General features: G+C 43.6%; 1 protein-coding gene across 6 annotated transcripts in view; it reads left to right on the forward strand.

Annotated features, from left to right (window-relative positions):
• Positions 1-320: 320 nt before the first annotated feature.
• The window catches only part of FNIP2 (folliculin interacting protein 2), a 51,681-nt gene continuing 36,230 nt past the window's right edge, over positions 321-15,771 (forward strand). For 2 of the 6 annotated variants that reach the window (XM_035111553.2, XM_035111557.2), the window contains exon 1: positions 321-656. In XM_035111553.2, coding sequence (XP_034967444.2) covers positions 532-656 — 125 coding nt within the window. In that variant the 5' untranslated portion in view covers positions 321-531. The other 4 variants (XM_035111551.2, XM_035111555.2, XM_035111554.2 and 1 more) reach the window with 2 other exon arrangements.

The following is a 15,771-nucleotide window of genomic DNA, read 5'->3' on the forward strand; positions in this document are numbered from 1 at the left end:
GTGAAAAGGAGGCCATCCTCTTTCCCACCATCTTCTCGCACCCCTTTCGCTTCCATCCAAAGGCCCTCTGGGACTGATCAGGGAAAGAAAAGAAAACACGCGTCCCTTTAAGCATGCCTCTTGCGGCGCGCCCTTGGAAGACTCGGAATCCCCGAGTATCCAATTACAAAACACCAGGCGGGGATTGCGCGTTCGGGAAGCTCCCAGGCTTGGATTGCGGGGCTGCGGAACTCGAGCCGGCCGCAGGGGGGAGCTGTGCGTGCCGCCGGGCAAACCCGCTTGGCTCGCTCCCAGTCATATGACTGGCCGCCTCCATTAATGCCTGTCTGGGAAGAGAGGGAGGCGCCGGCTCAGGGGGCGGCGGGGCGACGCGGAGCGCTGGAAGCGCAACTCGGGCTGGCCAGATCGTGGCTGGCATGGATGCTACTGCAGCAGCAGCAGCGAGCGACTCGTGACCGCGGCCAGCGGAGCGACCTGGCGCAGGTGTCTCCTGGCTCCCTACGCATGCTTCCCTAAGCTTAGGGCGGCAGCATGGCCCCCACGCTGCTCCAGAAGCTGTTTAACAAAAGGGGCGGCGGTGGCGGCGGCAGCAGCAGCAGCAGCAGCAGCAACTCGGCTTCTCCTTGTCAGCCGCCCAAGGAAGGCTCTGCGTTCAGGTGAGTGAGCGTGCCTCTGTGCGAGTTATTTTTCCTCTTATGCATCCAGCTTTTCTCTCCCCCCCCCCCAGCCCCGCTCTCTTCTTCTTTCTTTCTCTTTTTGCTTATGCAGCAGCCACCGGGATTACCCGGCTCTCACGGCGGGAGCATTGGTCGACTCGTTCTGCAGATCGAAAGGCGAGGGGAGAAATTGCTTCTTTTGCAGGTCCTACAGGTCGCTTTGGGACTCAGAGCGAATGCAGCGCTCCGCGAGGAATGGAGTTGATCCTAATGTTTAAATGGCTCTGAAATGGTTAAGACGTGTTGCACATGTTCAGCAGCTGTTTCGTAACAGCCTCCCCTCGTGGGTAAAGTGTTCGAGGCAGCTGGTGGGCCAGGCCTGTGGCTGCCTTTGGACTAGGATGCGCTCTCCCTTTTGAGGTGCCTTAGGCACCTCTCTCTATTTTGAGGTGCCTTAGGCTGCAGTCCTGAATTCACTTACCCTGCATGTAAACCTCGTTGAGCTCCATAGGACTTAATTCTTCATAGGCATGGTTAGGAATATGCTGTTGGTTTTTTGCTGCACTGAGCTTCTGTTGGGGAGAGACTTCATTCAAGTTGATGTGATGTAGAGAGGGGATGTAGGACTTGAACTGTACCTGATGCAAATCTTTACTCAACCAAGAGGTCAGAAAAAGACACATGCAGCTCTGAACTTCTTGAAAGATGCACGCAATACAAATACTGTATAATACTGTTGTGAATGTGATATATGTGCTATGTGTTACAACACACTGCAGTACATTCCCCTTTTGACTTAAGCCCCACTGTGTTCACTGGGGTTGGCTTCTTGTAAGTGTGCACAGGATTTCAGTCCTCAGCAAGTAGTGTATGATGAATGGGAAACTTATGATCCTGGAGATCTTATTGAACTACAGTTCCTAATAGCTCTGATCATTGAACATGCTGATGGCATATGAGAATTGAGAGTCCATTCGCACCCAGAGGGCCATAGGTTCCCAAATGTTTTAGGAGTTGGGAATGTAGCCTTATGTGAACTTGTTAGTATGGCTTCAAAAACATTGCACCCCTGTATCTTCTGATACAATGCATACATGTTTTCGATAGGAGTCTTAAAAAACACCATTCATTCTAAGAACACCTCTTATTTTTGTTTCTTAACCCAATATACCGTAATACAGTATTTTTAAATCCTTCGGTTTTAAAAGATGCACAAGCTATTGGGCTATATAACATGGGCTATAAATCAACACAATGTTTGTCTTCTGCTATTTACTTCCCCAGTACGTACCATATATGTTTAAAATGAAGTCCTAAGGAAAAACGTAGGCCCACTCTAGCCTAAAAGCTTACACACTGTGTTTTAAAACAATTGTATAATGTTAAGCATTTGTGATTCCACTCTGCAGTTTTCTTAGATGTTGCCATTTAAAGATGCCTTGTTGTGGCCAGAGAGGTAGTAAGTATTAAGGCGATTTATCATAAAACATTACAGACGTGTGCTACTCATCTGTTGAGCAATGAAACGATGCCAGCCCCATGATGAGCTGACTTTTCTTGTATTGATATTCTGCCTTTCTTCCATCACAGAGCCCATGTGATTCTCCTGTAGGTCATTTGTGAAAATAGGAGGGAGGGAGAAAATTGCATTCAGTATTAGGTTCTGAAATTGTTTTCAAATGACGTTTAGACTACTTGGTTTTTAATTTACTACTGTATGCCCTTAGTGTATGTGTGCTAAATTTACACACATGCATACTGATGCATGCAAACAACCTCTGTTGTCCAGTATGACTGTTTGTCAACTCCTGGGTTAGGATAGCAACTGGTGCCTTACCTTCTGTTAGTACTGCCAAAATGCTCCTACATATGCTGTGAATTACAGCTTCATGGAGATAGCTGCAGGTTTCATAGATCTCAGCCTTGTGTAAATGGGGCATGCTGCGGAATGAGCACTGCACTATAGTGGAAGAACATAAGCAGGGATGTAGAAGGGAGAGACCTGTGGCCCTCCAGGTGTTGCCGGGTTACAGGTCTCACCATCTCTGTGTATGAAGCGAGCCATGTACAAAGAAAGTGAAGCTTATAACAGTAGTTGGAGAGCAGAACAGGAAACTACTATATTCATGGAGGAATGCATCAGTGACCATCTCTGGTCTGGCTGCTCAGTGCTTATTTTCAGGGTAGCTCTGTATATTGAGGTGTGGACAGAAAGGATTGAGGTGACTCCATGATCACCAAAATCACTTCATATTTTGTACAGTGAAAGGATATTTCTAAACCAATTCCTCATTTCTGCTTCTAGAGATCTGAACAAGCTCAGTTATTCTATCGGATTTGAACATACAAGCAAAATAAAACAATTTGCTTGAGCATTGCAGCCGGTACCTTACTACGTCATACTCAGAATAGACCCATTGACAGCTAATCATTAAGCCCATTGATTTCAATGTGTACTTTACTCAGACACAACCCAGTGTTTTCGCATCATCATTTTCTTGCATCTGTGACTTTCTCCCCAGTAGACTTGCATTCATAAAAAGAGCTTCTCCATTGCAGCTTGGGGTCATATTACGTAGTTTTTCTTTCCTGTAATTAGTCTCATTGCTAACTTGGAGAACCAAATGGAGCAGCAATCTACAACCACAGAACCAAACTTCTGTGTGTTTGCTGTTCCCTTTTCCCTGTGTTTGCTGAATAATCAGAGGGTTCAGAAATCAGTCATTTCATAATCTGTTCACTTGTATTGTGAGAGAGGCTGGTCAAGGCCAAAGTGATTACATCACATGTGTAGACAGCACACTTTCACATGACATCCCATTCCATTCATTGTGACTGGTTAGGTCTTGTGACAGGGTAATGTCTGGATCTTTTGCCAGGTTCTATCCTTTTGAAATGCTAAATATGCTGCGGAAATAAAGACTGAAAGGGGGCAGGGGGGGAGGACTGGGTTGGGGGCTTTGATTTTCGCCTTCTCCCCGTTCAAAAACTAGTTCTGCTCATTTTAATGTTTATTTTTCCAACTAGAACAACCACCTGAAGCAACATACCCTCCCCTTCAGATTACTCTTTTTCGTTAATCATGCTGAGTTAATACTGCAGTTCTTTTGCAGCCTCAGGTCAAATGGCCAACTTTTAACATAGGTGGAGAGGTTGTCTCTTCCTGGTTCCTTTTGATGTTTCCAGGTGGGAACCCTGTTGCATATATAAAAGCCCCATAACCGTTGCTGGGTCCTTGGAAGGTTATTGGAGTCAGCTGCGGTTCTCATATAGCAGCTTCCCTCGGTCTGGTACCCTCCATATATCCGGAGAGCACTAGGCTAAGGAATATGTATATATGATGACTTTCATGCCACCTCTCTGTGTTTCCTGTGAAGTTGCCAGCATCCCCTACACAACCACTTGTTGTGCAGGCCGTCTGTGCAGTTCTGAGTGCATAATTTCTAAAAGTGTTTTGACTTAAGCTGATCCGGAAGCTCTTATCCCTCATCCCCTGTTACTTGGATCACTGTTGTTACTGTTATTTCTTTTCTATGCTCTGGAACTGAACCCTATCAGTAGCCAAGGTTATGCCCAATTTTTGTGCCTTCGGCTGCAGGACCCATATGTCAACCTGAAGTGGACAGCTTGCATGATAATGCCCTATAGGGGCAGATCAGCTGCTGTGCTGAGTGTTGTCCTTTTCTAGTGCAGTTGTGAAATCTTTTTGCTTGGCACTGAGCCTTTAGTAACAATAAGAGAACTAGACACCTAGCCCACATAGTACATTACCTTTACTCCATAGTACCGTGATTGTGTCATCGAGCTGGACTAGCTGAACCAGTTGAGAGTTCAAATGTAAAATATGCAATTTAGAAAAGTGTTGATGACCCACTTCCTAAGGGTGGGGGAATTGACGTAGTTTGGCTTTTTCTTTATGGCATAAAGCTTTTTGGCTTCTGATACATTCACATGGGCTTAAAATTACTAGTAGGCTGGCAAGCAGGTGAAGGACATCATCTCTATGCCTACGTGCTGTTATTAAAAGCTCTTTTGGTATGATGCCATCACAGTATACTACAGGCTGGTTGTGGTGAGCTGTTCAAACTGGTGATGATGAGCATGGGCACAGGCAACATTTGCAGGATTGAAATGTATGGAATCGCATGGAGCTCTCCTATCCGATTTTAGGAGCATTTGAGAGTACAGTATCTCAGCGCCCTGAGTAAATCTGATGTACATCTGTGTCTTCTAGAATCTGGTCCCTCTTCCTTCAGCTGAAGTGCCAGGCATGCAGTGCACGGGTAACAAAACTTGGTTGCATGTCCATAGAGAAATCCTTAAGATCTCTGTTTTGGAGCTTGAGGTTGTCTTTGCTGTTGTCTTGAGCAGCCTGTGGGTGGAGAAAGAGTTAGTGAGACTTCCCCCTTTTTTAAGTGATCCCATGAGCTAATGGAAATACTTTGTGGGAATGTATCTCCCCCCCCCTAGATTTTATACCCTGGTCCAGCATGGTTGATAAATTTGACTACAGGCATTTCCACCTTAGCAGCATCCTTATTTGGAAATGTGCGATATAAGCGGCACAGCTGTAGTATAACTTATTTCCTGCTGAAAACCAAAATGAAAACATATTAAAACCAGTGTGCAATAATTTGCTAAAACTGCTGTATCTAAATAATACCTTGGAATATGTGTTAGCGAGTTTTGAACACAGTAGGCTTTGAATACTCCAGTTCTGTCCTTTCTAGGATTTGCAACTAAACACATGCTTTATTGCTGCAGTGGGATCCTTAGCTGGTAACAATATGTTAGCTTTAGTGAATGAGCTCATTCAGTTGGCAGTAGATTGCAAGCCATTCCTTTGGTGATGCTGCAGTGCTTAGAGAGATTCTACCAGCGTGAAATTTAAAAATTAGCAATACTCCATTGCCAGTAAAAGGGAAGAAAGCGTAAATGAATTTTGATGCTTACTTGTTACTTACTTTAGTAGTGCCATAGAGGCTCTGGAACAACACTAAATGTAAGGCTGTGTGGATTTCTATTGTGTTCCTGTTATAAAGTATTACTTCTACACTTTGCAATTTTTTGTGTCAGTAATTTGGTATGAAGAAGCACATTAAGCAACTTGCCAGATTTTTAGGAAAGGTAGGTGAGAAAGTGGTGGTCAAAACAACTGCTGGAAAATATAGTGAGAGACATATGGCTGGGAGCAATTTGGTATTGTGTCAAGTAATCTTCTTTCTTCTTTGGCAATCACTCGTAGCCAAGTAAGATTGTCTTCCATAAACATGGTTTTAACAATGAGTCTGTAAGTGACTGTGGAGGCCAATTCTTGATCCACACATCCTTCCACGGTGTGGACATTGGTTTCCAGGCAGGAGTTGATCATGGTGTGGATTTGCCAGGTGTGTCTTCCTCTTAGCACTTTTCTACCTTGCATCCTGAGTTCGCTCAATGGTATCTTCTGTATATATCAAAGTGAGTTACTATATAAAGAGGAAAACAAAGGTTTGGTACCTAGGTAGTGTTAACGGAAATAGTAGTCACTGGTCCATTGTGTCTTTTGCTTGCGTATTCACCCTAACCTGAAAGACTAAGGGAAGGGAAGTGGTGGTTGCGTGAAGGCTAAGTTGCAAGAGAGTTCAGTATGTGAATCTATATAACATGTTTATTGCTTATGAAATATTTGAGGTTAGGTAAGGGCTTTTCGTTTTATTTTTTTAAAATGAGGTGCATGAGTGAATTCGTAAGTGTCATTAAGCTTCTCTAAAACTGAAAGGGTTTGGATGGGGGTTTTTTTTGTACCAGAACTTTATTCACAGGAGAGAGCTGCTTCTGGTTACCATGGAAACATATTTTTGGCAGGAAGCAGGAGGCCTTCAGGCAGGACTTCTCCGTGGATTTATTTTAAATAATTTCTAAACCACTTCAAGATAGGATCTCAGAGTGCCTTATGACAAGAAACACAACATAACAGCAGGAGTGTCTCAGTGAGAACAGTATGGTAAAACACTTCATTAAAACATCATCAGCTTAATTCAGGGGCAGTGAAAATTGGCAGCAACTGCCAGGAGATGCCTCGGCAAAGAGACATGCGGTTTGACTTCACCCCCTGAAGCACACTCCATGGACTCTTGAGACAGACAGATGCCAACAACAACAATATAAAAACAGTGCCAATGTTCCTATTTTCTTGATATAAGACTGTAATCGAGTTATTGTAGTTACAAGTTAAACGGGACTGCCACAAAATATTGCAGTGGGGAGTGCTTCTTCAGCTTGGTATTTCAGTCACTTCATTCTATTCCTGCTCCACAGTTCCCCAGTTTCATTTTATTTCTTTTCATTCTGCACCAGACCTTCTATATTCACTAAGCACGCTCAGCCTTAATTTGGCTGCCTCAGTTCTCCCTGCACCCTGCATCATACCGGGGGGTTTGGCACACGAGGTGCACCTACTCTGCGCAGCAGAGACTGTATTTTTTGAGAATTTTAAGGAAAAACTATCTTCCACAAAAGCTGCTGCTTGCCTTCTATCACTGTGCCATACAGAGCGTGCTCACGTACGGTTTATGTGTGTGGTACGGAAGCTGTACTTCTCAGGATAGAGCAGGGCTATGTAGAATTATTAAAACAGCAGAGAGCTTTATTGGCTGCTCACTCTCCACCTTAGAACAAATCTACACCACCAGGTGCCATAGAAAAGCACTAGACATATCAAGAGATCCAACGCACCCTGGTCACCATTTCTTTGAGCTCCTGCCATCGGGACGGAGATATAGAACAATGCAGGCAAGAACGAGCCGTCTCAGGAACAGTTTCTTCTCTAGAGCGATTCTGGCCTTAAATGGAAAGCCTGGACTTTGAAGTCATCTTATTTTACTTGTTATTTTGTATTATATTTACTGTTTTTAATTAGGTTTTGTAGTTTTGGATTATGCGGAATGCTTTATCTGAGTGGATGTAGCAACCGAGTAATTTCATTGTTCCCACAAGGGGACAATGACAATAAAGATATCTTATCTTAACTACATCAAACCTTTTATAGGCAGTTCTCGCCTCCATCCATAACCAATCCTGGTGCATAGCTGTCAACCCCCGGATTTGAAGATAAGGAATCCTATGGGGCTGTCAACTCCTGGGTATGAAAGTAAGGGCGCTGAATAAGGGAATTTCCCGCAAAAAAGGACCCTTGGCAAACTACAGTTCCCAGGAATATATATATTTCAGGGGGGAGCCATATGCTTTAAATGTATGGTGTGGATCTGACCTTGGAATGACATTTTACATGTCATACCAGAACATTGTGCAAGAAAAGTGAAACTGAACTCAAAACACGTTCTTTTGCAAGAGGTCACACAGGCAGAAGCACGAGAGCTGCTATAGAACCTACCTTTTATAACATTACACAAACGCGTCTGCAGACTCTTGCGTAAGAGTTTGCGGAACAATGCTAGAGGCAATATCCCTACCGTTCATGGGTTTTTGGGGTTTTTTTGCATTCATCCTTTGATAGATATGTCTTGTCTCTGGAATCTATTGCCACTTTTGCTACAAGAGACAGCTTAAGGCCGTGTCATGGCTGTACAACTAGGATGAAACCATTTTAGCCTTTTAATGCTCCATTTCCAGTTTTAATATTAGATCAGATAATGTTGCAATGTGATTGCTAAATGTCCACTTATATTGTGAATTTCTCATTAAGTCTAAATTGAAATATCTTTCATTGTAGCAAAATTATTCCATCTCCTGTGCAAGCTATAAAAATGAGCTCTTCCATCCTTCTCAATAACCCTTTTTTTAAAAAAAAAAAAATCTTCTCCTTTGAAATGAATATAGTAAGTTGACTCCAGCAATTTTACCAGCTCCCATATACCTTGACAAATGAGTATAGAAAACAGTGAAGCCATTTCCGGACTGCAGTTTATCATCTATCTCATCGGAGGCAGGATTTCCTAGCATTCATCACCAGTTGAATATGTAAACATCACTCCATAGTGGGGGGTGGTGGTGGTGGTTAAATGTTACATGTTGATAAAGTTATGATGGTAGACATTGTGCCTTTCTTCATTCTCCTTGCACAAAGACTTATGTGCATTGTGCTAGTTGTGACAATCCTATTCCTCTTCATACGTTAGGATAACAACTATATGAGCATGTTAACTTGAGGATGGTGCCAATGGGAGACTATTATTATTATATAACTTATATAATATAACCCTTGTTCTTTTGATCTCATCTAATTATCTAGCACAGCTGTTTCTCAGTCTTCAAATGGCAAGCCATGAAATAACATTTATTAAACAAATCGAAGTTCTGGTTCATGTCATCTTCTGTGGCTACTTCTTTCCTTTCCCCAGAGTCTCCTAAATCCATTTTCACTTGTGGTGCTTTGATGTGGTGCATTAATGTTTGTTTTTTGGTCAGTGGGTGATGGTAGCTTAAGCATTTTGATGCAAAAAAGCAGTACTGTAGTGGAAAATTCTGAAGTGCAGCCATGTTGGTGACAATGCATAGCCATGTCCCTAAACTTCTAGGATTATAGAACAAAAATGAACTTCTGACAAATACAAACATCATAGCTTCTAAAGCAACCCAGCTTTTTTCGTACTGTGATCTCCACTTTAACATCTAGCCTGATGAAGAGTTCTGGTGGATTCCAAAGCTTGCACACTATTCTGTGACATTTGTGTTTATCATATTAAAGTGGTTTTGGAGTTTTGCAAAATAAAAGTGGTACTTTAACCCATGGGTTTTGGTGGCCATCAACATCTCTGCTGTGCTGGTGTTGCATCATCCTTGCCCATCCTTGCTCTGCCACACTTTTGGTTGTAAGAGCAGCAGCATCATTTTGGGCTCAGTACACAAGACTGAATGCTGGCCCTCTTTCCTATAGCAGTGCACTGAATTTAGCTGTCTCCCACTTCCATCTGTATGCAGGTTGAGATCCTACCTGCCCACAGACAATCTCACCAGAGTGGTGCATGCCCTGGTTATCTCCCACTTGGACTACTGCAATGCACTTTACGTGGGGGTACCTTTGAAAGTGACTCAGAAGCTACAACTAATCCAGAATACTGCGGCAAGACTGGTGACTGGGAATGGCCACCGAGACCATATAACTCTGGTCCTAAAGGATCTTCACTGGCTCCCAGTACGTTTCCAAGCACAATTCAAAGTGTTGGTGCTGACCTTTAAAGCCCTAAACTGCTTTGGCTCAGTATACTTGAAGGAGCATCTCCACCCCCATCGCTCAGCCCAGACACCGAGGTCCTCCTCCTCAGGTCTTCTGCTGGTTCCCTTACTGTGAGAAGTGAAGTTACAGGGAACCAGGCAGAGGGCCTTCTCGGTAGTGGCACCCTCCCTGTGGAATGTCCTCCCTTCAGATGTCAAGAAGATAAAGAATTGCACAACTTTTAGAAGACATCTGAAGGCAGTCCTGTATCGGGAGGTTTTTTAACACATGTTGTTTTTATTATGTTTTAGATATGCTGTAAGCCACCCAGGTTGGCTGGGAAACCCAGCCAGATGGGCGGGGTATAAATAATAAAATTATTATTATTAGCTGACTACTTTTATTGAAGAGGCCTTTGAGCTGCATCACTGAAACAGTTCTGAAGCAGCACTTTTAATCAAGCTGGTGCTTTCTGGTCATTGAGCAGGTAACAGAAGCAACATTAATCTCTCTCTCTGTGTGTGTGTGTGTAAACCCCTAACACTCCTCCACAAAGAGGAACATGGAAACTACTGAACAAACTAGGAAGCACCAGTCAGAAAAAGTAGCCAAGCCCACGTATCAGGATGCCAAACCCAGGTGTGGTCAGGAAGACTCAGCTGACCTGTGCCTGTTGTACAGGAAATCTTGGGCAATGACATCAGTTAGTAATGAAGGGCAAAAAATGAAGCTGTTGCAATCGACGACTGTGGGTGTTAATTGTATCTTATCACCTGGCCTCTCTGCCGTCACAGAAAGGCTTTATTTTTTAGAATGATGTGTTTAAAATACAATACATGGTAGAGGCTTGAGGGCAGGGTGTGGTGGGTTGGGGAGGTAAATGCAGGCACATTAAGGCATAAGGTACATTTCTGTGTCTGGCAAAGAGCTTTTCTGTTGGTTATGTCCTGGCAGCCTCTCTGCTGAGCACTGTGTTCTTGGAAGTTGGATGCATCACATGGTTCCGTCTGGAACAAGTGCCCTGTGAAATGAGGCATCATCTGAGATGAGGAAGGATGAATGCGAAAGGCAGTGACTCTGGGCAGATCCCCACCCTTTGCTTGGAAAACGGCAAATGCTTTGGCAAAACAACTTTGTGCACCAGCAAAGATTAAATGGATGCCGAAAGTTTGGTGCTAGACCTTAATTGTGCTTGCGTTCTATATTGATACATCAAGGAAGACAAAGATCTTGTAATATGTTAAGTCTGTCAAGACCTCCAGGTGTGTGTGTGTGTATGTAGGTGTGTGTGTTTAAAAACTAATCAGACTTGGAACTGTTACCGTCACTTCCCTACTTGTGTAAAAGAATCAATTTGTTTTCATTTACTTGCATGGCTGCCCATCTATTTCTTAAAGAGCTCCTGTACCTTCTTTATCAGTGGTTCCCAACCTTTTTTTGGCCATGCCCCACCTAAGCACACCTAAAATCCTGATCCTCCCCAACATATAATTCTTACTATTCAAAAAGTGAACTCCTGTTCACGTGGAGAAAGCCTAAAAGGCCACTCACTGTTAATAACTCATTCTCAAATTGCCTCCCTTAAAAATCAAATTGCCCCCCTGTGGGGCATGTGCCCCACCTTAGGAACCATGGTTCTAAACTATGATTTATTATCATTTATTGCATTTATATCCCTCATTTTTCTCCAAGGAGCTCAAAGTGGTATACATGGTTTCCCCCTCGTCATTTAATCCCCACAACAACCCAGTGAGGTAGGTTAAGCTGAGATGCAGTGAGTAGCCTAAAGTCACCCAATGAGCTTCATGGCTGAGTGGGGATTTGAACCTTGGTCTCCCAGGTCCTAGTCTGATTCTATCCACTACATCACACTGGCTGTCTAAATATGTGTGTGATAACGCAGCAAGTGGTTTGGTTTTGCCCCATTGCTGCATCTTCATGCCAGGAAAATTTATGCCACTTCCATACACACACCCATTCCACAGCTGTTTAAAGGCACAGGAATCCTGTAAGGTAGGGAAGGAAAGTTGCCACTTGTTTTGTGAGGGAGAGAAGGAAAATTTAACTGCTTCCTGGAATTGAGCTGGCCAGAATTAAATTGTTAGTCTTTAAAGTGTCACAAGGTTCTTTGTTTCTATGTTGTGGTCAAGCTTAATCATCAGTGAGAGAGGGTTAATGGTTCTGATGAGTCTTGGTTTGCAAAACTGGATCCTGTGATCCCGTATTAAGGTTAATGTACTGGGATTCAAAGCATCAGTACCGGTATTAACTATTCCAATATACTGTACATAACAGTTCAGTACACTTTAGAATTGGCAGCCTGCCTTGCGATCTTGAAGGTGTCCTGGTGTTGGATTTTTCCTCAGGATTTTCTCAGTTCCATTAGATCATAGGATAAACAGCATCCATTCCTCAGAAGGTTTATGGCATGCAATGATCTACAAACACTGTGTCATACAGATAAAGCTCAGGTGTTTTTTTCCTCCCCTCTTCCCGTTCCCCACAAAACTGGGAGGAATTTGGAAAATTTAGGATATGCCCTTCTTCTGAAGGTGATTTACATGTAAACAAAGGATCACGAAGGGTTTCTTGGCATTTTTGCAAGAGCTGTGGTAACTGGGAGAACTATAAAGATGGAAGTGGACATAATTGGATTTTATAACCAGTTATTAACTTATGCATAGCAAAATGTTCTAGAGCCTGATCTGAGGAAACTTAGTGTAGCCATCTTGCTGAAGCTAAGCAGGTCTTGATCTGATCAGTGCCTACATAGAAGACACATGTGTTCCATGATGGAAGAAAGGCAGGAAAATCTGTCTATCTCTAGAAAATTATGGGTTGTATCCAACTGTGACTGATTTCTCTGACCCAGAGAAAGCTTTTGTCCAGAAAGAGAGGGGAGCCCCCCAGTGCACTTTTTCCAAAGGGTCCCCCAAGTTTCTGGAGTACTGTGCATTTTGGGAGGCATGATGTGGGGAGTTACAGAGGGAATGGGAATTTATGGAAATTGCTCAATCACCCCCCTACCTCCTTCATGGCAGTTTTTTCTGGAGCAACTATCCTTTTGTGCATAGGCAGACATAAGTGGTAGCCCCCCCCGATGTGTCTATACCAGGCATAGGCAAGCTTGCCCTCCAGATGCTTTGGGACTACAATTACCATCATCCCTGACCACTGGTCCTGTTAGCTAGGGATGATGGGAGTTGTAGTCCCAAAACATCTGGAGGGCCGAGTTTGCCTATGCCTGATCTATACATTTACCAGACCACTTTTCCCTGTATTGTAGACTCTATGTGTATCTGATACAACCTATTCAGAAACTAAAACTTGTTTCCTCCCCATTGCGTAATTCTTTTGCTGTGATAGCGGTAAAATTTTCATCCTTTTAGTTTAGTTCATTAGCAGCATTCTGTTTCCCCCTGGGTAACTCAACCCAGGACCAAAAGTTAGACTCTGTAAATCACATGCCCTCAGTACTTGTGGCTTACAAATAGGCCTTGTGAGAAACTGATAATGCTACCTCACAGTTAAACAGGTGGGTTACAGATCAGCAATGCTGGCCTGATTGCTTTCCATTCAATGTGAACTTTGCATCAAGGTGATGAGCCCTTTATAGCCCATGAATCTATTGGATGTTTCTGTTGCTGTGGAAGTCTGTAGGCTTTTGAATTGTATTCCGTTATAGATCTGTTGCTAGTTGTTGTGGTCCTTATACTGTGTGTGCAGTGAGGGGCACATTTGGGTATCTTGCTGCAGCTGTTTTATGTCCTTTATTCTGAGGGTATTATGAAAGATTCTGTATACCTTTGCTTGTAACTGTTCTGTGAAAAACAACCAAAAAAATTGTTGGTTGGCATCTGTCTCGGGAGACAGTGAGGGGGAGTGCGCCTTTGGGGGTGAAGTCAAACTGTTGGAAGGTTGTAGCGCCTGCTGTAGCTGTAGACCAAAAAGAAACAGAACAGACAATCACGGGAATTGAAGATGCCCAAACATCTTAGTGTTTTGGTAGCTGTAGACCAGACATCCCCAAACTGCGGCCCTCCAGATGTTTTGGACTCCCATCTTCCCCGACCACTAGTCCTGTTAGGTAGGGATCATGGGAGTTGTAGGCCAAAACATGTGGAGGGCCGCAGTTTGGGGATGCCTGCTGTAGACTAATGCAGGAGAGACATGTTTTGTTGCAGCTGGGGCAGAGGTGGGGAAATTTCATAATGGAACTAAAGTGTCATATAATCTGGAGCTAATGGCCATGTTTGCACACCATGTTAAACCAGATTAGTACAAAGTGAAGGAGGTGTAGTGTAGCAAACCTCAGGCTCAATGCCTTCCCCTTCTGTACTCCTGCATGGTTCAAGTAGGCTTGTTTTCAAACTAGCCATAGGTATTTGCAACATTTTGTCATTTTGGACTAAACAATGGCCCATGGTTAAGAAGAAGCAAAGCCTTCCAAATTCTTCTGCATGGAAGGAAAGAGAAGAGAAGGGAGGACACAAGAGCTATACTGGATCAAGCCCCAGGCCTATCTGTCTGTTCCCACAGTGGTTAACCAGATGCCTATGTAATGCCTGCAAGCAGGATAGTGGCACCCACCCCACTTGTGATTCCTAGCATCCTGCACTTGCTAGGATGTGCACTTGCCTCTGACAGTGGAGGTAGAGCATAGCCACCCTGTGTGGTTTAGTGGAGCCTTTCTCAACTCGATGCCCTCCAATTGTTGTCCTGTTATAGCTCCCATCTTACCTGGCCATGGGCCATCCTGCCTGTGGCCGGTGGAAGTTGTAGTCCCAACAGCATGAAGCACTGACTTTATTCTTTAACTTACATTCTGTCCATTTGTGCCAGAGGCAAAAGCAATAATGGATCTAAAATAAATCTGCAGTGTTGCTAGTTGACTTAAAACACTGATTGTGTTTGACTGTAACTTCAGTGTAAAGGCCAAGGGAAGGGGGAGTGTCTCTTAGAAATCTCTCCAGGCCTTCCAAATTTTCCTGTGCTCTTTAACCAGCCCCTGTGTGTTCATCATCATCTCGGCACTATGTGGGAATTGCTTACAATATTTATCAGCACTAGAAGGCAAACAGTCTAAGGGGTGGGAGGTAGGGAGGTCGCTATCCCTTCCTTTGTGTTAATCATTCCCTACCGATAACCTGTGGCATTGGTGACAGGTTCCTGTTTGCATTGGAAGTGATGGTGCTGAGACACAAGGTTGCTAAGAGCTGTCAGATGACACTTGCTCACATGAGCCCATTAGGAGGGTGTTGCAGCCAGTTTTAAAACAAGTTTGCAACTAGGGAGTAAGTGAGAAAGCAACCTCTCTCTATATATCCAAGGCCATCTGGTTAGGTCTTGTGATCAAATAATTGCTAGCTACAGAAGCATACCAGGAAGCAAGATAGTCATAGCTCTTACTAGCTACTGCATCTGGCAGCGAATTGGTTGGTTTACTAGGATATACAAGTTGTGCTTATTTCTTTTTTGTAATTAAATTATGTAGTGCATTGTGAGCCTTTGGAATAGAGAATATTTACAGGCATGATGCAGCAAGGACCACTCCTTTAAAGAAAGAAGACGACAACAAAGAAGAAGAAGAAAACCCAAATGAATTCCCCCCAACCCCACTGAGAAAGTTTATAACCAATAGGTACTGAACTGTAATGAAGGACCCTAGGTAGATCACTCTTCAGTACACACCGGCTACTTCTAAGAAATGATGAATGTGTGTTTGTGTAAAAGAGAGAGGGGATACCTGTGAGCTCAACATGTGTGGAGGCCCGCCAAAGACGTCAAACAGCACAGGGGACCAGGCTGAAAAAGGAAGAGAGATTCGCGGTTCCTCTACCACATTGGAGAACAGCTTTTCAAAGGCAAGGTTGAATAAGGCTAAGAAACCACTTGTGGTGGAAAAGAGTTCCAATTATTCAAAGGGAGTATCTGGAAAGCTATCAAAAAGGTAGGAAA

Source organism: Zootoca vivipara, chromosome 9 (assembly GCF_963506605.1).
Source record: "Zootoca vivipara chromosome 9, rZooViv1.1, whole genome shotgun sequence".
Taxonomy (NCBI): Eukaryota; Metazoa; Chordata; class Lepidosauria; order Squamata; family Lacertidae; genus Zootoca; species Zootoca vivipara.